The sequence below is a fragment of the Sinohyriopsis cumingii genome, chromosome 7 (genome assembly GCF_028554795.1).
Source record: "Sinohyriopsis cumingii isolate HCF-2022 chromosome 7, ASM2855479v2, whole genome shotgun sequence".
In the NCBI taxonomy this organism is placed as follows: domain Eukaryota; kingdom Metazoa; phylum Mollusca; class Bivalvia; order Unionida; family Unionidae; genus Sinohyriopsis; species Sinohyriopsis cumingii.
This window is the reverse complement of record NC_142967.1, coordinates 10,799,515-10,819,313: the sequence shown is the minus strand read 5'-3', so window position 1 is coordinate 10,819,313 and position 19,799 is coordinate 10,799,515. Positions and strand designations below refer to the sequence as shown.

The window sequence follows — 19,799 nt, the reverse complement described above, 5'->3', positions numbered from 1 at the left end:
TTGGGAGGGTTTTGAAGTAATGTGATCCTGTAAGTATTCTTGGAGAAACAATCTGCTTCAAAATTTGCTTTCTCCTTGAAATATGTTCCCCAGTGAGAAAAGGTAATAGGAGGGGAAATGCTGAGCATCCTATCTATACCTCAGGTATCCTCCTAAGGAAATAAGACTGGATTCCCAAGGTGAATGATAACCTACTCACTTAATTAAATCAACTTAGCATCTCAGCCATTCTATCAGGCTAATAATATAGTTAAAAAAATCTTCTTACCATCAAAATTCATTGGCAAATCCAGTGGAGCTAAGAGGCTGTGTTGGTTTAATTGAGTCTGGTGGTTGTCTGGGTCACAGCCAAGGGACCCACCAGATTCAGGTTTTGTTTCTGCAAAGCTAAATCTCTGAGATAAAAAGCATGAATGTCTACTGAACAATTTGATTCACTTTCAGATTTTTGAAAACTGCATTTCCATTGGGAAATTAAAAGGTCAAATGGCCCTTAAGTCGTCAATAACAGATCTTCAGGTAGGACAGAGGAGATCTGATTTTAATCAGATTGCTTGCAAGACTGTCCTGACAAGAGATGTTAAAGAGAAGATGGTCTAGGCAGGGGTGTAACACCTGCAATCATATTTGTCTGACAAGAATTGATTCGGTTGTAATATATGTGGGAGGTCTATCACTAGATTGTGTAGTTCATTGTCCCAGGACTTGTCCCACTGGACATGGGCCATCTTGCAATTCTGTATTATTTTTGGTACTTAGTCCAGGTGGGGTTGGTAAGCAAATGACCTTAACCCTCCCAACTGATTGACAGTTCATCCTCAGCCAAAGCTTTCTGGTCTGGAACCTGAGACAAAGGTGACCCATTTGTAGTTCCACCTTCCTGTAAAAGGTTGATCATTGGATGCCCACCAGGAAGTGACAGGGTAGTAGAGGTAAGATCCATTGGATGTGTTAAAAAAAAAAAACATTGCCCAGACTTGCAGGCCTGAAAGTCATGTTCAGACATAAAGGGAGACCTACACCATCTGGGCTGCCTAAAAATAGGGGTACACTTTCCCACTCTATCATAATTACTAGTAGGAATTTAAAAATTTGCATCAGCACCCTCTTTCTCTGCCTTGGTTGACTTCTGCAAAACTGTAGTCTATAAACTCTCAGACTATACAGTGCACACACTGCATGGTACTGATGAAGCACATTTTGTACACACAAGGTATAACTCATGTGTGTCTTATTGCATTTTTTATGTTTCGACATGGTTCACTGAAATGACAAGAGAAAACAAAACAAAAATGTATAAATTAATGACGCAGCATGTTAATAAGTCACTAAACAACATCTGTTACTAATTGGTTGAGTGAGCAATAGGTAGTGTGCCCAAAACCATGAATAACAACATGCATCAATGAAAACATATTTCATTGTATGGAAGCAAAGTTTAAAAAGTAGCAACACCTAATGATGGCATGGGGAGGTAATGAGAAAGACTTTATTGCCCTTTGTACGAGATAGAAATGATGAATCTTTGGGCTGGATTTGGGAGGTAGCAGGCTTATATCACTAACCTTAATGTGATCAAGGAATATACTTGAAGGACAAGCAAGGAAATATAGTGAATTTTTGTCCCCTGCCTATCATAGTAGGGAGACAGCAGTTCCCAATCGTGACATATGATAATGAGCTTTAAGACGGAGCTGTCATGTTATTGGGCAGACAGCTAAACCATGTCTGATTGTCCTATCTCAAACAGCATTAAAAGGAAAAGTGCATAAAACAGGGTTCCTGCCACAATTCAGAAAACGATTTCAGACCTTTCCTAGACCAAAATATAAAAATTTCCAGTCCTAACCAAGTGACAAGTTTATTGACCTAATGAGCCTAAAATAATTAAAATTGCAAGTAAAATGTGCAGAGATGAAATAATTTAACCTATAAAATTTTATTTACCTTAGCAAAACCTTACAATCTGATGATTACAGTCCACAATAATATATAAAAAATAATAGTTCCAATATATGTAACACGTGATGCTTTAGTGTCAGGTTAGGAAGGCCCTATCCAGGCTTTGAAGTCTTAAGTTTGGAAGGCCCTATCCAGACTTTAAAAGCATCAGCTTCTTCCCACATAGGGTTATAAATGCAATGTCCAGGAATTCTTTAAAAATCAGGTTCACACATGCACACACAAAGATCAGTCCAAGAATGTAAAATCAAATAAAATCCAATAAAATTAAAATGAATACTCACTAGCGCAACACAAAACTTAAATTAATGAAATAATCCATGAAATGGAATCTGTATACAAATCCCCAACAAGCAAACACCAATCAAACTGGCATGGCATTCTCCCACGAATTTATCAACTATATGCGTCTTGAGATGTTCCGTTCTTTAGTAACGCCCCAAGAGCTCTGAAAAGAGCAGTCACCTTTCCGGTTTCAGTAACAATGAAAATGTATGCCTTTTATCAGATTTTTACACATTTTTATATTTTTTCAGACCTTTTCAAGGCCTGGAAAAGCAATTTTCAAATTTAAGACTTTTTCCAGAATTCCAGACCCAAGCAGGAACCCTGATAAAAGGAACAAAACAGATTACAAGGAAAACTGACCTTGATTGTGATACATGAGAATACCATCAAAATGAGAAACGTAAGTGTGCCCTGATTCACTCATATACCTCAAAAACAGCTTTTATGATAACAGAAGAAATCTTAAAACAATGACCTGTAAACTTGAACTTCTTCATCAGACTTCATTAGGACTTTAGATTATAACAAATTCCATCCCAGCAACTCTAAATGTTTTTCAGGGGAAAAGAAAATGTTATGGACATTTTGAGCTGTGACAACGAGCTTCAAGACAGGCCCCCCTCATGGTATGCAACACACCTAACGATGTAAATGTATATCAAGTTTCATCTCTTAATCTCAAACAAATTTCCTATGACCAGAAAAAAGAACTGTAAGTAGTACACCTTGTCACATACCAGTTTCATGAGTGTAGGTAAAGGCTGGTTGGTTGCTTTGTTTTTAAAAGCACTTAACATATTATTGGCTACGAAACTATATGTCCTGTGGAATCTGTAATCACATTTGCAATTAAGTACTCAACATTTGATAGCTTTTGTGCAAGCCTTCTAACTGACAGTCAATATGAGACAACTGTCATCTTCATATGACCTAACATTCCTAGTCAGGTAATTTGTTTAAGTGCATGCAACCTTTTAATTAATGAATCAATTAACGTTATATTTCTGTAGTTATCATTTGGGATTTTCCTGGATTCTTCCTCCACAAGTTATACTGGCCACATGTACAGCCTATCGTGTGCTGAAAAATGGCATCAAACCCACAACAGCAATATGTTGTGCAAGCCAGTCAGTACGAGATCACTGTCACCTTCATATGACTGCTCCTAAATAGTTAAGTAATTTGGTTATTTTTCTACTGTAGTGTAAGTATGCTGAGGAAATGGAAGTAAGTGCCCTTCCAATCCACACACCAAAACTACTGGGACCCAGCTTTAGTACATTTAAGTTCCTTTCTTTGAGATCCAATCACATGCCAATTCTCATGAGTGATGGTAAAATAGAAGCCAAGATCCTGAGGATGTATCAAGCAAGGCTAAAACTATAAAAGTCGCTCAGGAAAAATTGGGGTACAATGACCTAATTGTTAGATGGTTCAGTTACTTTTACTGACATGCAGCCACATAAAAATTTTCATGAGTGTAGGTGAAATAGTGTCCAAGATATTGTGGGTCTAATGAACAAACAGCTGAAAATGCACAAATCACACATGTGAAAACATGGTCCAATTAATCTTTTCTGCTATAGGTTATTACTTCTGTCTAGTGATACCTACACACCAATTTTCATGAGATGTGCAATTGGGTCCCAGATATTGTGGGTTTAATTAACAGCTGAAAATACAAAAGTAACTGAAGAGTGATTTTGGTACAACTGAGTTACATTCGAGATGTATCCACAAACCAAAGGTAATGAATGTAGGCAAAATAGGGTCCATGACTTTGAGGGTGTAATAAACAAACAGATGAGAAAACAAATGTCACCAAGGCACACTGACAAGTTTTCTTAGTTGACACTGGCAAGGCCAGCATTGCCTAACAGTGATAGTCCTGTCTAATTATCTTCTATCTTAGACAACAAAAATTACCTGTAAAGCCTTGGAAAGAACTTCATCTTTATTACTACATCCCTGTTCCAGCATCTCCTCATAGGTGTCAATCATGTAAGCTATAAGATAGGGTGAGCGGTATCTATCTTCGTACAGCTGCTTACAGAAATCCAAGATGTTGGGGAACTGGCTCAGATTCTTCTCCATCAACACACTAACAAAAAAATAAAAAACAATTATGGCCATCAATGTAAAACATCTCCAAGTTTTTCCATTAAAAACAAGACTCAAGTGGGTCCAAGATTGTTCATCTGGTTGACAAATACCTAAATGTCAAATGCAAAGATAGCAGGGCAAGAAAAATAAGTCAGTATGTTTTCTAGTATTAAGGGATTTTATATTCTTTAGTAGTGACCACCATATTGGTTTACAGATCATCACAATTTTTACAAACTTAAAAAAGACCTTAGGCTTGAATGTTTTCAGTAAAATCTTACCACTTTCTGAAAAGAATTCATCTCAAGGTTTTTCAGGATTTTGTAACAATGGCCACATTAAATATGGATCAGTGTCATCTGTGCAAAATGAATAGGCCTTTATGCCAGGATCCCTATTTTTTTTAATTACAGTTTCAGGGGTCCATCAGGTTACTGGAATCATGCTGGCTGGTTGGTTTTTGAAGGCATTAAGAACACATTATTAGCCATATCATACCAAGGAAAAGAGCTTTAAATGCCTTTCCCAAGGACACAGTCAGGCAGACAACCTGGGCTGGCCTAGACAATGAAGAAATCAAATTATGTGGAAACTTTGTTCTTCCCTTTCAGTGACCTTGACCATTAACATTTAAAGACTGATACCTATGTTCTTCCTTTATCCAAGTGCAAGTCATCCACAAAGCGTAATTATTGTAAATGGTGGAGAACTGTAGTTATTGTGCTCAAACCAATTATTTCTTTCATTCTGTGATCTTGACCTTCAATCTTTCGACCCCCAAATCAGGTTCCTCCTAACCCAAAGCGTGAGCTATCCACAAAGTTTGGTAACCATATATGATGGATAACTTGAGTTATTGTGCACAGACCATTTTTCTTCTCTAGGTCACAGTGACCATTATCTTTTGACCTCAGAAACAGATAAGGTTCTTCCATCCATAAAGTTTGGTAGCCAAAGATAATGGAGAAAGAGAATTATTATGCAGAAAGCAATCCGAGTTGTTCTGTGGAAACGAAACTGGTAACATATAGATGGATGGATAACATTATAATAAAATACACTGCCTTTTAGCAGGAAAATAAAAAAATCAACATTTGTTCAGCTTTTAAGATGAACTCATCCCAGACAAGCTCTTCTGACATTTTGAATGGTCTGACCCAAATTTCATTGGTTCTGGATGACAATCCATTGGATTTGAATGGTCTGACCCAAATTTCATTGGTTCTGGATGACGATCTATTGGATTTGAATGGTCTGACCCAAATTTCATTGGTCCTGGATGACAATCCATTGGATTTGCTGAGTCAGCCCTTTAGACAATGCAAGTATTTGAAGCATCATACCATAAGCTAATTTGGCCATATGGCCTGGTGAACTAATAATTTGGACTGAAATATTGTGATTCCAAAATTGTTACCTTTGTTATAAAATAATTTTTGAATCTTGTATCATTGTAGTTCTTGAATCTCTGAGAACATCAAACATTGTCATGATCAAGTGTATGACTTAACTTTACATAAAAGATAACTGAGTCATCAAAAATAACCTCTATGATGATCTGCATAAATAATGTTTTGGGGAACGTATGGACTTCTCCCTCATTCTGCTTTAATTACTTGAATAACTCTTTTTCTCCTATAATGTATACATAAAACGTTAGGATATATTACAAATGTAGAATGCTATCTCAATTATATCATTAGTTCTCTCTCCCTCTCACCAACATACCCTTTTAAATAATTCCACGCACTCTCATTGTTTGGTGCCTTCTTGATGTAGTCAAGTGTATATCTGAAAACAAAATTAGCATAAAAATGTTTATGAAATAAAGCAGTTGTAACTAATGGGGTATAAGTCTGAGTGTGTGTATTTTTGGAAAATTTAAATAACAAAATCCATGCTTTTCAACTTCTCCATACAAACCATACCTACTTTTTTGTATTTCCATAGCTTTCCATGAAATCTGAAGCTCAAATTTTCTTGCACTTTTAAAGATTGCAACATGTTGCTTCCTCAGGTTTCCATGATAAGATGTTTAAAGAAATTTGGAAAGGTGGGTCAACAAAGAGTGCATTCTTTAGAAACCTTCATGAGATGCAATAGTTGCCTCCCCCAATTCCACCTTTAAACATGTTTTGGCCAACATCCATACAATTTCATGGCAAACCACTATGTGTGTCCTTTGAAAATTTCACCTTTATTGGACATGAAAGATTCGTCAATATTTATTGAAACTGACGCTTAAAAAATGTCAAGATTGGCCAATATTTACTGAAACTGACGCTTAAAAAATGTTGTGTAAAAACCTCCCCATTTTAGTTCCAAATCTCGCTATTTTATTTTGTTATTCTCCCTACTGGGTTTTGAAAAGTAACAGGTATGCCGGACTCCAAAATTATCCTACAAAAATTATATCTCTGTACATGTTAAAGTGAAGACCACAGACCATTGGTCAACTAGTCTTATTGTTTCATTATAGTCGTACAAACATAAAATATAAATACCCTGTCATTTTCCATCATAAATTTGAAAGTCACAGAATGTTAAATCGATTTGTATACATACATATACTATCTTTTACGTGCTTCTGATTTGACTTGACACTTTATTGCAAATCTATTCTACGATATAGCACACTATTATCTTTATTGGCAAGTTCGAAGAACAAGTAATGCGTATGATCGCTTTGTCCTCACAACATCTGCTGTATGGACAAAGGCTTCAATAGCACATTGGCAGACTTTCATTTCCCTAAAGAAAGCCTCATTTCCCTACTGGTAGCCTCGCTGATTTGACATCTTCTGTCCATTCTTGCCCTCAATCTGATTTCAACTGGATAACCAAAGCGCTAAGCATGTTTAATTACTGTGTAAATAACACTGCACAGCCATATAGTTGTTGTGACAATGTACATTGTAATTAATACAAGAATGAATTATTGATTTAGCAGTGTTTATTGAGAATGAAATATAGTAGGGTCGTAATACATGGGGATTATCACAATCGTCAGGTAACTGAAAAAAGTATTTTTTTTTCTCTTTGCAAAAGCTACAAAATAAAAACCATTCTGAATAAATATGGTCTTGTACAGACAAAATTTTGCTCTCTCTCACATGTTTGCTCAGGCGCATTAAATAAAACATGATTTCAAGTTCTTTATTTTTTATTGCAATTTGATAATGAGATTATTGTTGCTGTAAAAATACAAGTTTCACTTAATTTCTTGACAATGTGGACTCATTGTTGCATACAATTTACCAATAAATAATACCCATAACTAATACATGTTCAAGCCATCTTAATCATTATGCCAACATTACACAACATAAACGAGACATAATCCTCTCCCTCTCTCTCTCTAACTAATAACAACAAAAACTTTTTGAGTGCTTTTATTTTTATTGTAATTAGATTCTTGAGTTGAGAGCAGAATATGACAGAAAATATACGTTTACTTTGTATGTTTGTACCGTTAGGTTGTCGAGCAGCATGTCTTCCACAGAACTTGTTCAGGTACGTTCCTTTTATTTTTTGTACATGGTCAGTACCACTAATGATAATTATTTATTTTACATAGACTTTTTCGTACATTGAAATTAATAATTATTTTTTCATGTACTAAAAATTACATGAATTACGTACAGTACTACAATACTCATGGTTCCCACACTTTTCTAAAGATAAATTTCCAAGGTTTTTCCAGGATGAAATTAATATTTTCAAGGTTCACATATAACCACTACTGAATTTTAGATTATAAAACATGCATTTTCTAAATCTAAAGATGGTTCTCTTTCCAGACACTCCAAAACATCTAAGCCAGAAAATATGATTATGTATCACAAGAAACAAGTTTGATTATATTCCTTTAAATTGGCATGTAAAGTCATTTCAATCTACAAAATAAAAATTCTAACTTTATTTTGCTGACCTGCTTTATGTTGCTAAGTGGGAACAACATAATGAACATAAATTAGTTTTGTTTCCTTTCAAACCTTTAATTCTAAAGAATTCTATAGCAATATATATATATGCATCTTACAGAAAGTAAACATTTCATATTATAGTATAAAAAACAATAAACGCAAATAATTAGAATCTTGTCTTGTAACAAAGAGAGTTTAACCTTGAATTTATCTGTGCCAATAAAAACCCAAGCAAGATTTTTCAAACAACCTAATCTCCTTAAGAAGATCTGGTTAAAAATCCATCATTAAAAAAACATTTTCAAACAGGTTGATTTAAATTTTGACAAAAGAACGTAAAAATTATATACTGTTGTATAAACAAGGACTGAATTTTCTGCAAAATCAACTTGTCTTCTTGTAATTTGTTAAACATGTCCCCAGACCTGTATTGATACAGGGGCTCGAATAGTTTTTTAATACATAATACAAGGGAGGACAATTTCTCCTCTGAGATTCAACAATTTGGACTACAAATATGAATTAAAACAAATAGCAGTCCGTTTTCTAATCCGGGTCTTCTCCAAATATTCCCACCCCATTTTTCATATTTGGACATTTAGGTTGGGGTGTGAGGTCGTTGCAATTGCATATTGAAAATTTGGAAATTGCCGCCACCTAGTCCTACAATGTAAGACGTAGCACATGATTTTGTTTTAGTGTTTTTGTATTTTGATTACAACCAGTATATGACCATCATTTAATATTTTCTTATGTGTTTTTCTCTGCAACATTTGAAAATGTGGGTTGCTAGATTTGTGTACTCGTATGACTAGCAATGCAAACTGCGAGTACCAGGTCATATTTCATCAAGTCCGATTTTAATACTCAAAATTTCTAAGAAAATAAGCAATTTTCATCTCCATTTCATGCATGTATCACTCGATATAACAATGTTTAAAATTTGCTAGGCCATCTCGTAAGCGGCTATGCTTTGCCAACACAATGTTTGCCTTTTTGTGATGCTAGTTGTTGTTGTAGGGTTTAACGCCATTTTTCAGCACACGATAGGCTATACATGGTGGCCAGTATTAATAGTGGAGGAAGAACCCGAGAAAACCCCAGAAAGAACCACCGACCCATGAGAAGCTACTGGCAAGCTTTCTCACATACCCACATTGGCCGAATCCAAGACTCGAACACACGCAGACAGAGGTGAGATGGCAGTGATCCGTAACGGAGAGCGCCTTTGACCACTTGGCCACTCGGGGCCCTTGTGATGCTAGAGTGGTTTTCATATTTTCCATGTAAGGAAAGCTGACTTTGAAAATAAAAGTCTACTGGATGAATCTAATCAAGCATTTGGATTGACTCAGCATACATGTTTATTGCAAGCACCCAAATGATACTTAATGCACCCTCTGAATATTTTGGTTAGAACTCAATACATTTAATTCACGATCAGTTTAGTTACGACTCTGTTACGTGATTGTTTCCGGCATCAAGTGGTGGCAGAAAATTCCCGGGTTTTTCCCCGACTTTAATCAATACTTGCGAAATTCCAGGACTTTTCATGGCCGGGAAAAAATATATCATTTCTCATGACTTTTTCCTGATTTCCCAGTAGCGTGGGAACCCTGAATATTGTTTAATGATGAAATTCAAACTATAATTAATTTCCTAAAATTGTGTTATAATGATCTGAAAGATAGGTTAATATTCATTGTTATTTCAGAAATATGTAACTTATGCATCAGAATTATGTAACTTATAATCAGATTTTATGCAAAATAAATTGTTCTCTTAATAGACATCAGCACTGCTTTAAATGCATTAGTATAGTTGCTGCTTTTTCTCTACAATCAATCTGGAAAGAGAAGCCACCACTGTCATCTTTTCCTCTGCTCTCCCTAAGAGCATTTTACTCTGTGACAAGCACAATGAGTCATTTTAACTCTGCTTCTTCTGCCTTCAGAACAGAGGGAAGTATGTAGGCTGGCAATGTCAGCTTCAAGACGCAGTTTTTTTTACTTTAAGTTCTTCCACTTCATCCATGGCTAACTCCCATTTCTTTCCTTTTCTGATTTTCTCCTCATGCTCCTCCTCTGCTTTCTTCTTATCCAGATAGGCATGGTACTTAATTCTTGCAGAGATGGCATATGTCATCATTTCACTGCTAATAATGATTTCCAAAGGTCCACCTGCTTTTCTTATTGTGTCAATCATTAGTCTTTGAGCTCTGAGGCTTTCTCTGCTGTGGTTCTCAACAGATACCTGTTTGTTGACAGAAAATCCTCTCTCCACTGTTGCCTGCCCATGTGACAACAACATTTTCTGGAGAACATTCCAAAGTTCGACATATTCCTTTCTTTCTGAAAGGATGGAATAAAACACTTTATCAAAGCTGTTTTCTGTTCCACTGAAGCATTTCAAGGGACGATTGTCTGATTGGACAACTTCATCCACTAATTTTCCATACTGAGTCAATATTAAATATTTAATATCGGGACTCTACTTCTCTTACTGCATCACACATAATTCTGAGGACTCTATGGAGTTAGAGATTTCTCGTCCCTTTTCCTTATCTGACTCTAATTACATAAGTCTAGGATCTGCCAAGGACCTGTTTTTCACCAAGGGATATTTCAGAGGTGATTCCTCCAACAGCTTCTTTACCACTGCAATCATAAAGTCTCTGCATGCTGCTCTGAAAGCAAATCTATCCCTATCTGAAGCTCCTGCCTTTAACAATGTTTGAGAAGCTGAAAATCCAACATTAACTTTTCCTGCATCAAGGAAATTCTCTTTCTCATCAAATCTAGATGTTCACTAATGCTGTCACAGACTTTGCCTTGGAGATGATTTCAGGTTTCATGAAACATGACATAAGGTCTTTCACTAAAACTCCCAGGTCTGTGGCAAGGAATAGAAGCACAGGTTTATCCATTTGGTAAGCTTCCAAAAAGGGTTGTGCAATTCTGGCAATAGTTACAAAGAACTGCAGCTTAGCTTTAATCAAACGATCCCCAACAGCATCAAGAACATACTTAAAGAATTTTCAGGTTGGTACTGTTGTCTTTTTAATCTTCACAGCTGAACATAAGTCAGTGAGATGAGGCCAAAGAAAAACGACCCTCTCTGCTGGTTCAAGATTCTCAAGCCACCTGAAACAAAGAAAATCATATTCGGTTAGATTAAAACAGAAAAGAATTAAAATATACTAACGGAAATAAAACAAAAAATAAATAAGGTAGCAATGGGAACTTGAATTTGTTTCAATACCAAGTAAGTTATATTAAAAAGTTAAATAGACTGTACAAATAGACATCTAGTAAACCAAAAAAAATTCATACCTGTTCAGTGGAAATAGTTGATCCTGTAATGTCCATGAAATCGTGTCTTCTTACTGGTGAATCATGGTATAGGTGGTACACACTGCTCAGAATGGGTTCCAAATCCCATGGTACTGGTGCACAGCCACTGCGAAATGCATTATGATGAGATGTATGGCAAACCAAGCAGATGTCTCATTCAGCACGCAAGTGTCCAAACATGGAAGTTTGAGATATCAAATTTCAAATAGCCTCTGCTGTCTATTTTTTTAATTACTGATTTTTATTTTTTTATTTTTAATGAAGCACTTTAGTTAGAAACTAAAGCAATTTTCAAAGACTAATAATAATTTTCAATCACTTTTCCAGTACTTATGACAGCTGACCTCAGATTCAAGCATTTTTTAGGTGACCACCAAAATTCAAGCATGTTTCAAGATTGTGTGAACCCTGAATATGGAACAGACAGATGGAAAACATCTTAATGTGATACACTCTGCCTTTCAGAGGGCCTATAAAAAGTTGTTGTTGTTATTGTTGTAGGGTTTAATGCCATTTTTCAGCACAAGATAGGCTATACATGGCAGCCAGTATAACTGGTGGAGGAAGCCTGGAAAATCCCAGGAAGAACCACCGACCCACGAGAAGCTACTGGCAGGCTTTCTCACGGACCCATGTTAGCCGAGCCTGAGACTCGAACCCAAGCAGACAGAGGTGAGATGGCAGTGATTCGTAATGGTGAGTGCTTTATACCACTTTGACACTAGGGGTCCCATATATAAAAAGTTCATTTATCATCTGAGTTACCTGATTTCTCTTTCTATAACCTCCTCAGTAAATTGTGTGGTGCTGTTGATGACAAAAAATCTTTGATTCCAGGCAGAGTTATTCCTCAAGTCATCTGCCAATAACTTTTCTACATAGTCCAGCTCCTTGTCCCAGAGGCCAAACTCCCTTATCACCCACTGTCTGCAAGAGATACAATTCTAAATGAACCAGCCAGCTATCTATGTTTGAAAAACACATAATCCCCCACTGCCCAATTGCAACCAAATATTCCAAGACCCAAAAAGTATAAAAGGAGAAATTTTTTAATAATGGCATAAATATTTATATATACAAATACAATAAACTGACAACAAACAGTGCAAAACAAATATCTAACTAGCCAGAGTGCTTTCGACTCTTTAATGAGTCTTTTTCAAAGGCAAATACAAAACATAGACGAGATAAATAAAACAGAAAAAAGGTTATGTTTGCAAAACTTTACATGACTGTTTCAACAGGAATTCAACCTTTTAACTTTATTGTGTGTCAACTACTTTATTTCAGCTTGTTGCTGATACTGGAAAATATTTGTATTTACCTAGAAACTGATGAGCCATAACAATATTTTATTTTATGTAAATGTATGTCTTCGCACATTACATCCCAGATATTTCATTGTTATAGTAGTCATAGGCTATTAGGCAAATTTAGAGAATTATTTAAAAGAAAATGTGTCAAATGCAAAAGATACTTTTATTTGTGCATCACTGTCTTTTTCTAGTCTTCCTGGTTTAAACTGGTTTCAATGTTCTAAGGCAGTGAATCCAGTAAGATTCCTTAATCAAATAAAATGTATGCTCCATTGAGTAAGAGAGAGACAGACAGACAGACAGAGATGTTTTCACAACTGTAAATCTGTATTGTTCACTTACCTGATGACTGATCTTACTCGTGTACAAGTGCAGTGCCATATTCCATTATCAATTAATACCACTAGGTAAGCAATTCCAAATAAAGGAAATGCCAGTGGTTACTAGTGTAAATTGAACAGCCAGTGACATTTTATAACTTGCCGATGGAACTACAGCAATTTAAAGTATATCTAACATGAGCAAAGATCAAAAACAATTGCCACCCAAGTACAGGAAAAGTACATGCACTTTAAACAAATCTTATTTGTTGGGATTGGAGAGCTCATTAAACTTGCAAAGAAAATTAGACAGTATGCAAAATGGTCATTCTTGGGATCTAACCGAATGGAGACTATATGGACATAACTATTATGGTATGTATTTTCATAGTTCACATTTACTATTTCATTTATTAATGTTTTCTCTCTTTGACAAAAGCTTCAGCAACGTGGTGGTAGTAAGGTAAAAAAAAAAAGAAAAACAACAACAAATTAAAAAAACAAGACAAGCTGAACTTTCTCTTTCTCTTGCCCCCCCCCCCCCCCATATATTCGTGTGAAACAAATTTGGTACTTATAGTAACATTTAATTACATCTAATGATCCAGACTGGAATGGTTACTGAATTACAGATAGGATAAAATTCGCTATGCTGTGTGAACGAAGTGAAAAACACAATCCAAGGTGTTGATCTGGCCTCGTCTTATACTCAACATTGCCTTATATGTGGATGAAGGATGGAAAATCTGTCAAATCTGCTGATTCAACTTGTACTCCACATGAACTTACAGGCCAGCAAATATGATACCGCTCACTGGTGGCCTGTACAGTACAACTGTTTGCTGTTGCCACCTAGCACCATTCCCTGGCAGCCTGTACAGTAAGACTGTTTGCAAAGTTGTAGCCTGATGCCATCTAATTGCTAGCCTTGTCAAATACAGACCAGAAGATAGCAAAAATGAGGGCTGCAACACGACAGTTTTTAATTAATGTTGACACATGTTACCTGTGTTGCCAAGCATGGTAGTTCTTGGCATCCCCATGGAGAATCCTGCCACAAAACTCCAGCTCATGTAAAGGGTCTCGCAACCATTCTATTACCACTCGTCTGTGATGCCTAGAACAGACATGGAAACATCAGTCACATCCTCTATACCGACTTGTAGACATGTCATCAGGATATGGATACAGAAGACAAATCACAGTTGGGAAAAATGTTTCTAAAGTTTTTATGGAAAATTTATATAAAATTATGGAACATTTCCTTACAAGATATTATTGATAAAAAAATTCAAATGTACTGATCAAACCCTGATATAACAAAAAATTATGGAATTTTTAAAATATCTTTCTTTAAAAGATAGTAAAGAATACAATTTTTTTTCAAAACTTTTGTTAGAAAAAGAAAGTTATTTTGTTTAACTCAACAAATGCCTTCTGGTGTATGTGTGGACCTAAGGCTACATGATACAGATTAATATTTTAACATACACCTTCTTATTTATTTTATGACAAAGATCAATCCATTTAATGACAATGATCAATACTGCAACATAAGCCTTCTTATGCATACATTTCAAGAATGATCTATACTGCAAAATAAGCTTTTTGTGCATGCATTTCATGACACAGATCAATGCATTTAATGACAGAACAATACTGCAACACAAGCTTTTTTGTGCATGCATTTCATGACACAGATCAATGCATTTAATGACAGAACAATACTGCAACACAAGCTTTTTGTGCATGCATTTCATGACACAGATCAACGCATTTAATGACAGATCAATACGGCAACATTTCTGGAGCTCTACAGTTTCATATTTTGCAAAGTTTTAGAATTTTAAAGGAAAAGAATTTTCCTGGCTTTTCTCACTGGTTATTTAAAAAAGACCTTACATACCTAAGGCATAATTCAAAGAACCTTTAATTCTCTTTATTTTTGTGTATGATTGATGGGTGTAATATGGGTTATAGAGTATACAGCTTGGCCTTACTCCAGATGTGCACATTTCAAAAAAGTGCTAGCTCCACTTGGTCATTTTCACTTCCTGAACTTCAGAAGTAAATTGTATAAAAAAGAGCTGATAACTTTTTTTTTACATTTTATATATGTGGTAATTCATTCATTGCACTTTCAGAAGCTGGTATCGTCATGTCTGACAAATTCATTTTCCCCATTTTAATAGCTGCTATGGATAGTGAACTTTAGACTATTTCAGGCTGATTCTTTTAGCACAAGGGAGCATTCATTTTAGTTAGAAGTGTGCTTAGATCATGTACAATTTCCAAAAGTACAAAATCCAAAGAAATATCATCCACATTACACTAAAGTAGCATAGAGGTATGCCAACATTCTCTACACTGTGCATGTTTTAAATGCAAACAACTTAGCATTACATACGTTACTCTCTCAAAAGTACATAATAACTGGTGAGTGCCCACTTAAAGAGAACATAGGCATTATTATTGTATGATTTAATTTTGATTGTATGGCTGAAATATTTAAGTCGCAAGTATCAAAACAGTCCTTCTGAACAATTCTACTGTATTTCCCCCCAGAAAACAGTATTTATTGGTGTCAGAGTCTCTAACAAGTCCAGCCCTTCCCCATGATAAAAAGTTAGCTATTTTAAAAATACACATTACATTTTGTCAACAGGCAACCATTGTTATGCTGTAAGACAGGAACATGAAACTAGCCAGAATTATTCCTGAGATGTCAACAATAAATTTTACAGTTTGAAAAAGGATGGAACTGATGAGGTTCAAAAGGTCAAAGGGTAAAATATTTGCCTATTGTTTAATATAGAAGAAGCAAATTTGCTTTGACATTTATCTTTTTATTTCATTGCAAATAAATGAAAAGAAACATTTTCACCATATATTTCTTTTACTTACTGCAGTTTTAAATTTAAGTTGACTCAATTCCTATATTCTAAGACTTCTAATTTCCCCATAATTTAGGTCACTACTCACACAAACATGCCTATGGCAAATTATGTAAGCAAGAGCAAAATGAGCATAATTAGCTTATTTTCATGCTTAACATCAATATGAATGTACCATTTTATTCAGAACATCATACATAATTATAAGAAAATTTAAAAAAATATAATAGCATACATTTTTATATTTGCTTTAAAGTGGCGCTCTACAGTTTTGTATTTTGCATAGGGTTAGAATTTTAAAGAAAAAGAATTTCCCCGGTTTTCCTCACTGGTTATACTGGCTATTTAAAAAAGACCTTGTATATCTTAGGTATAATGCAAAGAACCTTTAATTCCCTTTATTTTGGTGTATGATTGATGGGTGTACTATGGGTTATAGAGTATACAGCTTGGCCTTACTTCAAATGTGCACCTTTCAAAAAAGTGCTAGCTCCACTTGGTCATTTTCACTTCCTGAACTTCAGAGGTAAATTGTATAAAATAGAGCCAATAACTTTTTTTACATTTTATATATCTGGTAATTCATTCATTGCACTTTCAGAAGCTGGTATTGTCTAGTCTGGCAAAACTCAGTTTCCCTATTTTAATAGCTGCTATGGATAGCGTACTTCAGACTAATTCAGGTTGATTTTTTAGCACAAGGGAGCAGTCATTTTAGTTAGCAGTGTGCTTAAATCATGTACAGTTTCCAAACGTACAATATCCCAAGAAATATCATCCACATTACATTAATGTAGCATAGAGGTATGCCAACATTCTCTCCATTGTGCATGTTTTAAATGCAAACAACTTCACCTTGCATAAGTTACTCTCTCAAAAGTACATAATAGCTGGTAAGCGCCCCCTAAGCCTTCTTATGCATGCATTTCATGACATAGATCAATACTGCAACATAAGGGGGTGCTCACCAGTTATTATGTACTTTTGAGAGAGTGATGTATGTAATGCTAAGTTGTTTGCATTAAAAACATGCACAATGGAGAGAATCGTGGCATACCTCTATGCTACATTAATGTAATGTGGATGATATTTCTTTGGATTTTGTACTTTTGGAAATTGTACATGATTTAAACACACTGCTAACTAAAATGAATGCTCCCTTGTGCTAAAACTATGAGCCTGAATTAGTCTAAAGTACACTATCCATAGCAGCTATTAAATAGGGAAAATGAATTTTGCCAGACTAGACAATACCAGCTTCTGAAAGTGCAATGAATGAATTACCAAATACACCGCTCCCTCGATAACTCGCACCCGCATAACTCGCGATCCTGCTTATAACGCGGTGTCTGTCTTGGCTCCCGATTTTTTCCAGAGAAAATGTATTTAAAATATCTTTAAAATATGCTGAACATGAAAAAATTACGATAAGAATTGATAAATTAAATCTTGATACATTGCTTGTTTTATCATCGAAAATGGTGATTAATGCCCATTAAAATATAATCCATATTTTGAAATTTGCATGTTCCAAATAAGAATTAATTTCAGAGATTTCAAAAACGCTTAATTATGCATATTTGGATGCCAATTTTTGATCTGGGATGCAGAAAATCACTGAGGCAGGAGTCCTCCGTACGCATGTAATAGGTGCACGGGAAAATTCAAAGATTTGCCGGTCCTGTTTCAGCCACTGCTTTGTGGGAAAATGTGTTAATCAGTTAACTGTGCTGATATTTACAATGACAGAATTCAGTGACTGAAAGACTCTTTGATGTACATACATGTTGCCATTTTATAAGAGTACATAAAAAAAGAACACGATGCAATAGCTAGGCAGCTAGTTCAAAGGCTTTGACTGGTGGCTGGGTGAGAAAATGTACTGATATTTAGTGATTGAATTCAGAGGCAGAAAGACCCAGTTTTAAAATCCTAGCGAGACCTCTGTTTCAAGATATCATATATTATGTAAGTTTTTATGATAAACAGTTGTCAGTATACTGTAAATAAACTGTCTGGTGAAAGAGCGATCAATGAAAACTTCTGGTAAATGCAAACAGGTGGCAACAGAGAATGAAATAAACACCAATTAAACGTCTTCCTGTGTGAAAGTCATGTTCTAATTCTTTAATTCCGTTTCAGCGTAAACATTATAATCACAACATATTCTGTTCCTTGAAAACATGAAAAGAGTCAATCGACCGTCACATCGAAACCCGTGAGTACTTCTGTGAGAACCTAATTACATGCCGGCTTTGTTTTGATCAACAACTTGGGGAAGTGTTTGTTGCATTAAAAAATCGATTACAAGAGACCTGGGGTGCTGGATTAAGGGTCTTGGAGCTGCCTTTGACGTAAAGCAAAACAGTAACAGAGACAGTGACGATGATAGTGACTTCGAAGGTTTCAGTGAAACTGATGTCATTAATGCCGAGGCTGTTTGGGAGAAATTCATACAGACTCATGGCCCTGAGATAGGCGTTTCTCTTGATGATATGGAGGAGTGGATTTGTGCTGACAATGATTGCCCCACAGCCGAATACATGTCAGATGAAACAATAATTAATTCTATAACAAACAAATTTGCAGCAGAAGACGATTCTGACTGGAGTACCACAAGTGTTGAAAGTGATGCAGGCACAGATTTTGCACCACCTCCCCCCTCTGCACAGGAAGCAATCAAATATTTTGATATTGCCATAAGGTGGCTGGAGACCCAAAATCTTGACTACGTAAAGCTTATGCAGTTGAGAAATCTGAGGGATTTTGCTCAGTGGCAGAGAAACCAAGGAGTAACACACACAAAAAATTAACTGATTTTTTCAAAAAGTGAATTGATATTTGTCAAGCATGGCACGAATGGCAAGTAGTAACTTGTTCTAATTTATGTTGTTTTAAATTTGTAGACCAATTAAATATGTTAGTACTGATTAACTCTTGTTTTTTTTGTTTTCCATTTTACTTCCATCGCATTCAAATCTATCTATCGTTCGATCAACACTGTTTCTCGAAAAGAGTCGATCTTTTGTATATAAAAAAACATCTAATTTGGATCAAACAAAAAAGCTAGAATGTATCCAATTCAACATAAAATTAGTGACGTACTACACAAGGTGTGAAGTGGTACACATGTTAAGCAAATGGAAACCACGTGGAATAATGTTTTCGATGATCGCCTCTATATACTGTAATTTATCCTGAAATTAATATTGCCCTATGAGGAAATAATAAATAAAGTACACTGTTATGAAGAGATATTTATTCACAGTTAATCTCAGCACGATTATAAAGTGAGTATTCAATACTATTATCTGCCTACGCCCCCCACTTATTTTTCCTTTATGTCGTCAATCACTTTATTGGTTTTGGGCTTATTTTATAGGTCCCTCGATAACTCGCGCCTCACTTATAGTGCGGTCAATGTTTCTGGACCCCGATGTGCACGAGTTATCGAGGGAGTGGTGTATATAAAATGTAAAAAAAGTTATCGGCTCTTTTTTTTTAATACAATTTACCTCTGAAGTTCAGGAAGTGAAAATGACCAAGTGGAGCTAGCACTTTTTTGAAAGGTGCACATCTGGAGTAAGGCCAAGCTGTATACTCTATAACCCATATTACACCCATCAATCATATACCA

The 19,799-nt window shown here is 35.5% G+C and overlaps 2 protein-coding genes across 4 annotated transcripts in view; both read right to left on the bottom strand.

The window, feature by feature from the left end:
- LOC149794727 (protein farnesyltransferase/geranylgeranyltransferase type-1 subunit alpha-like) overlaps positions 1 to 19,799 on the bottom strand; it is a 52,313-nt gene that overhangs the window by 14,406 nt on the left and 18,108 nt on the right. For all 3 annotated transcript variants that reach the window (XM_089964341.1, XM_089964340.1, XM_089964339.1), the window contains exons 4-7: positions 14,275 to 14,385; positions 12,398 to 12,559; positions 6,082 to 6,144; positions 4,177 to 4,351 (exon numbers count right to left, since the gene is read on the bottom strand). In XM_089964341.1, the coding sequence (XP_089820467.1) occupies positions 4,177 to 4,351; positions 6,082 to 6,144; positions 12,398 to 12,559; positions 14,275 to 14,385 (511 nt within the window). The remainder of the gene's footprint in view (positions 1 to 4,176; positions 4,352 to 6,081; positions 6,145 to 12,397; positions 12,560 to 14,274; positions 14,386 to 19,799) is intronic.
- Positions 7,454 to 12,049, bottom strand: LOC149794728 (uncharacterized). Its single transcript, XM_089964342.1, has 2 exons — positions 11,612 to 12,049; positions 7,454 to 11,422 (listed from the first exon to the last, which is right to left on the bottom strand). Exon 2 carries the CDS (start codon positions 10,587 to 10,589, stop codon positions 10,269 to 10,271), a length of 321 nt encoding a protein of 106 aa, XP_089820468.1. The 5' UTR covers positions 10,590 to 11,422; positions 11,612 to 12,049; the 3' UTR covers positions 7,454 to 10,268.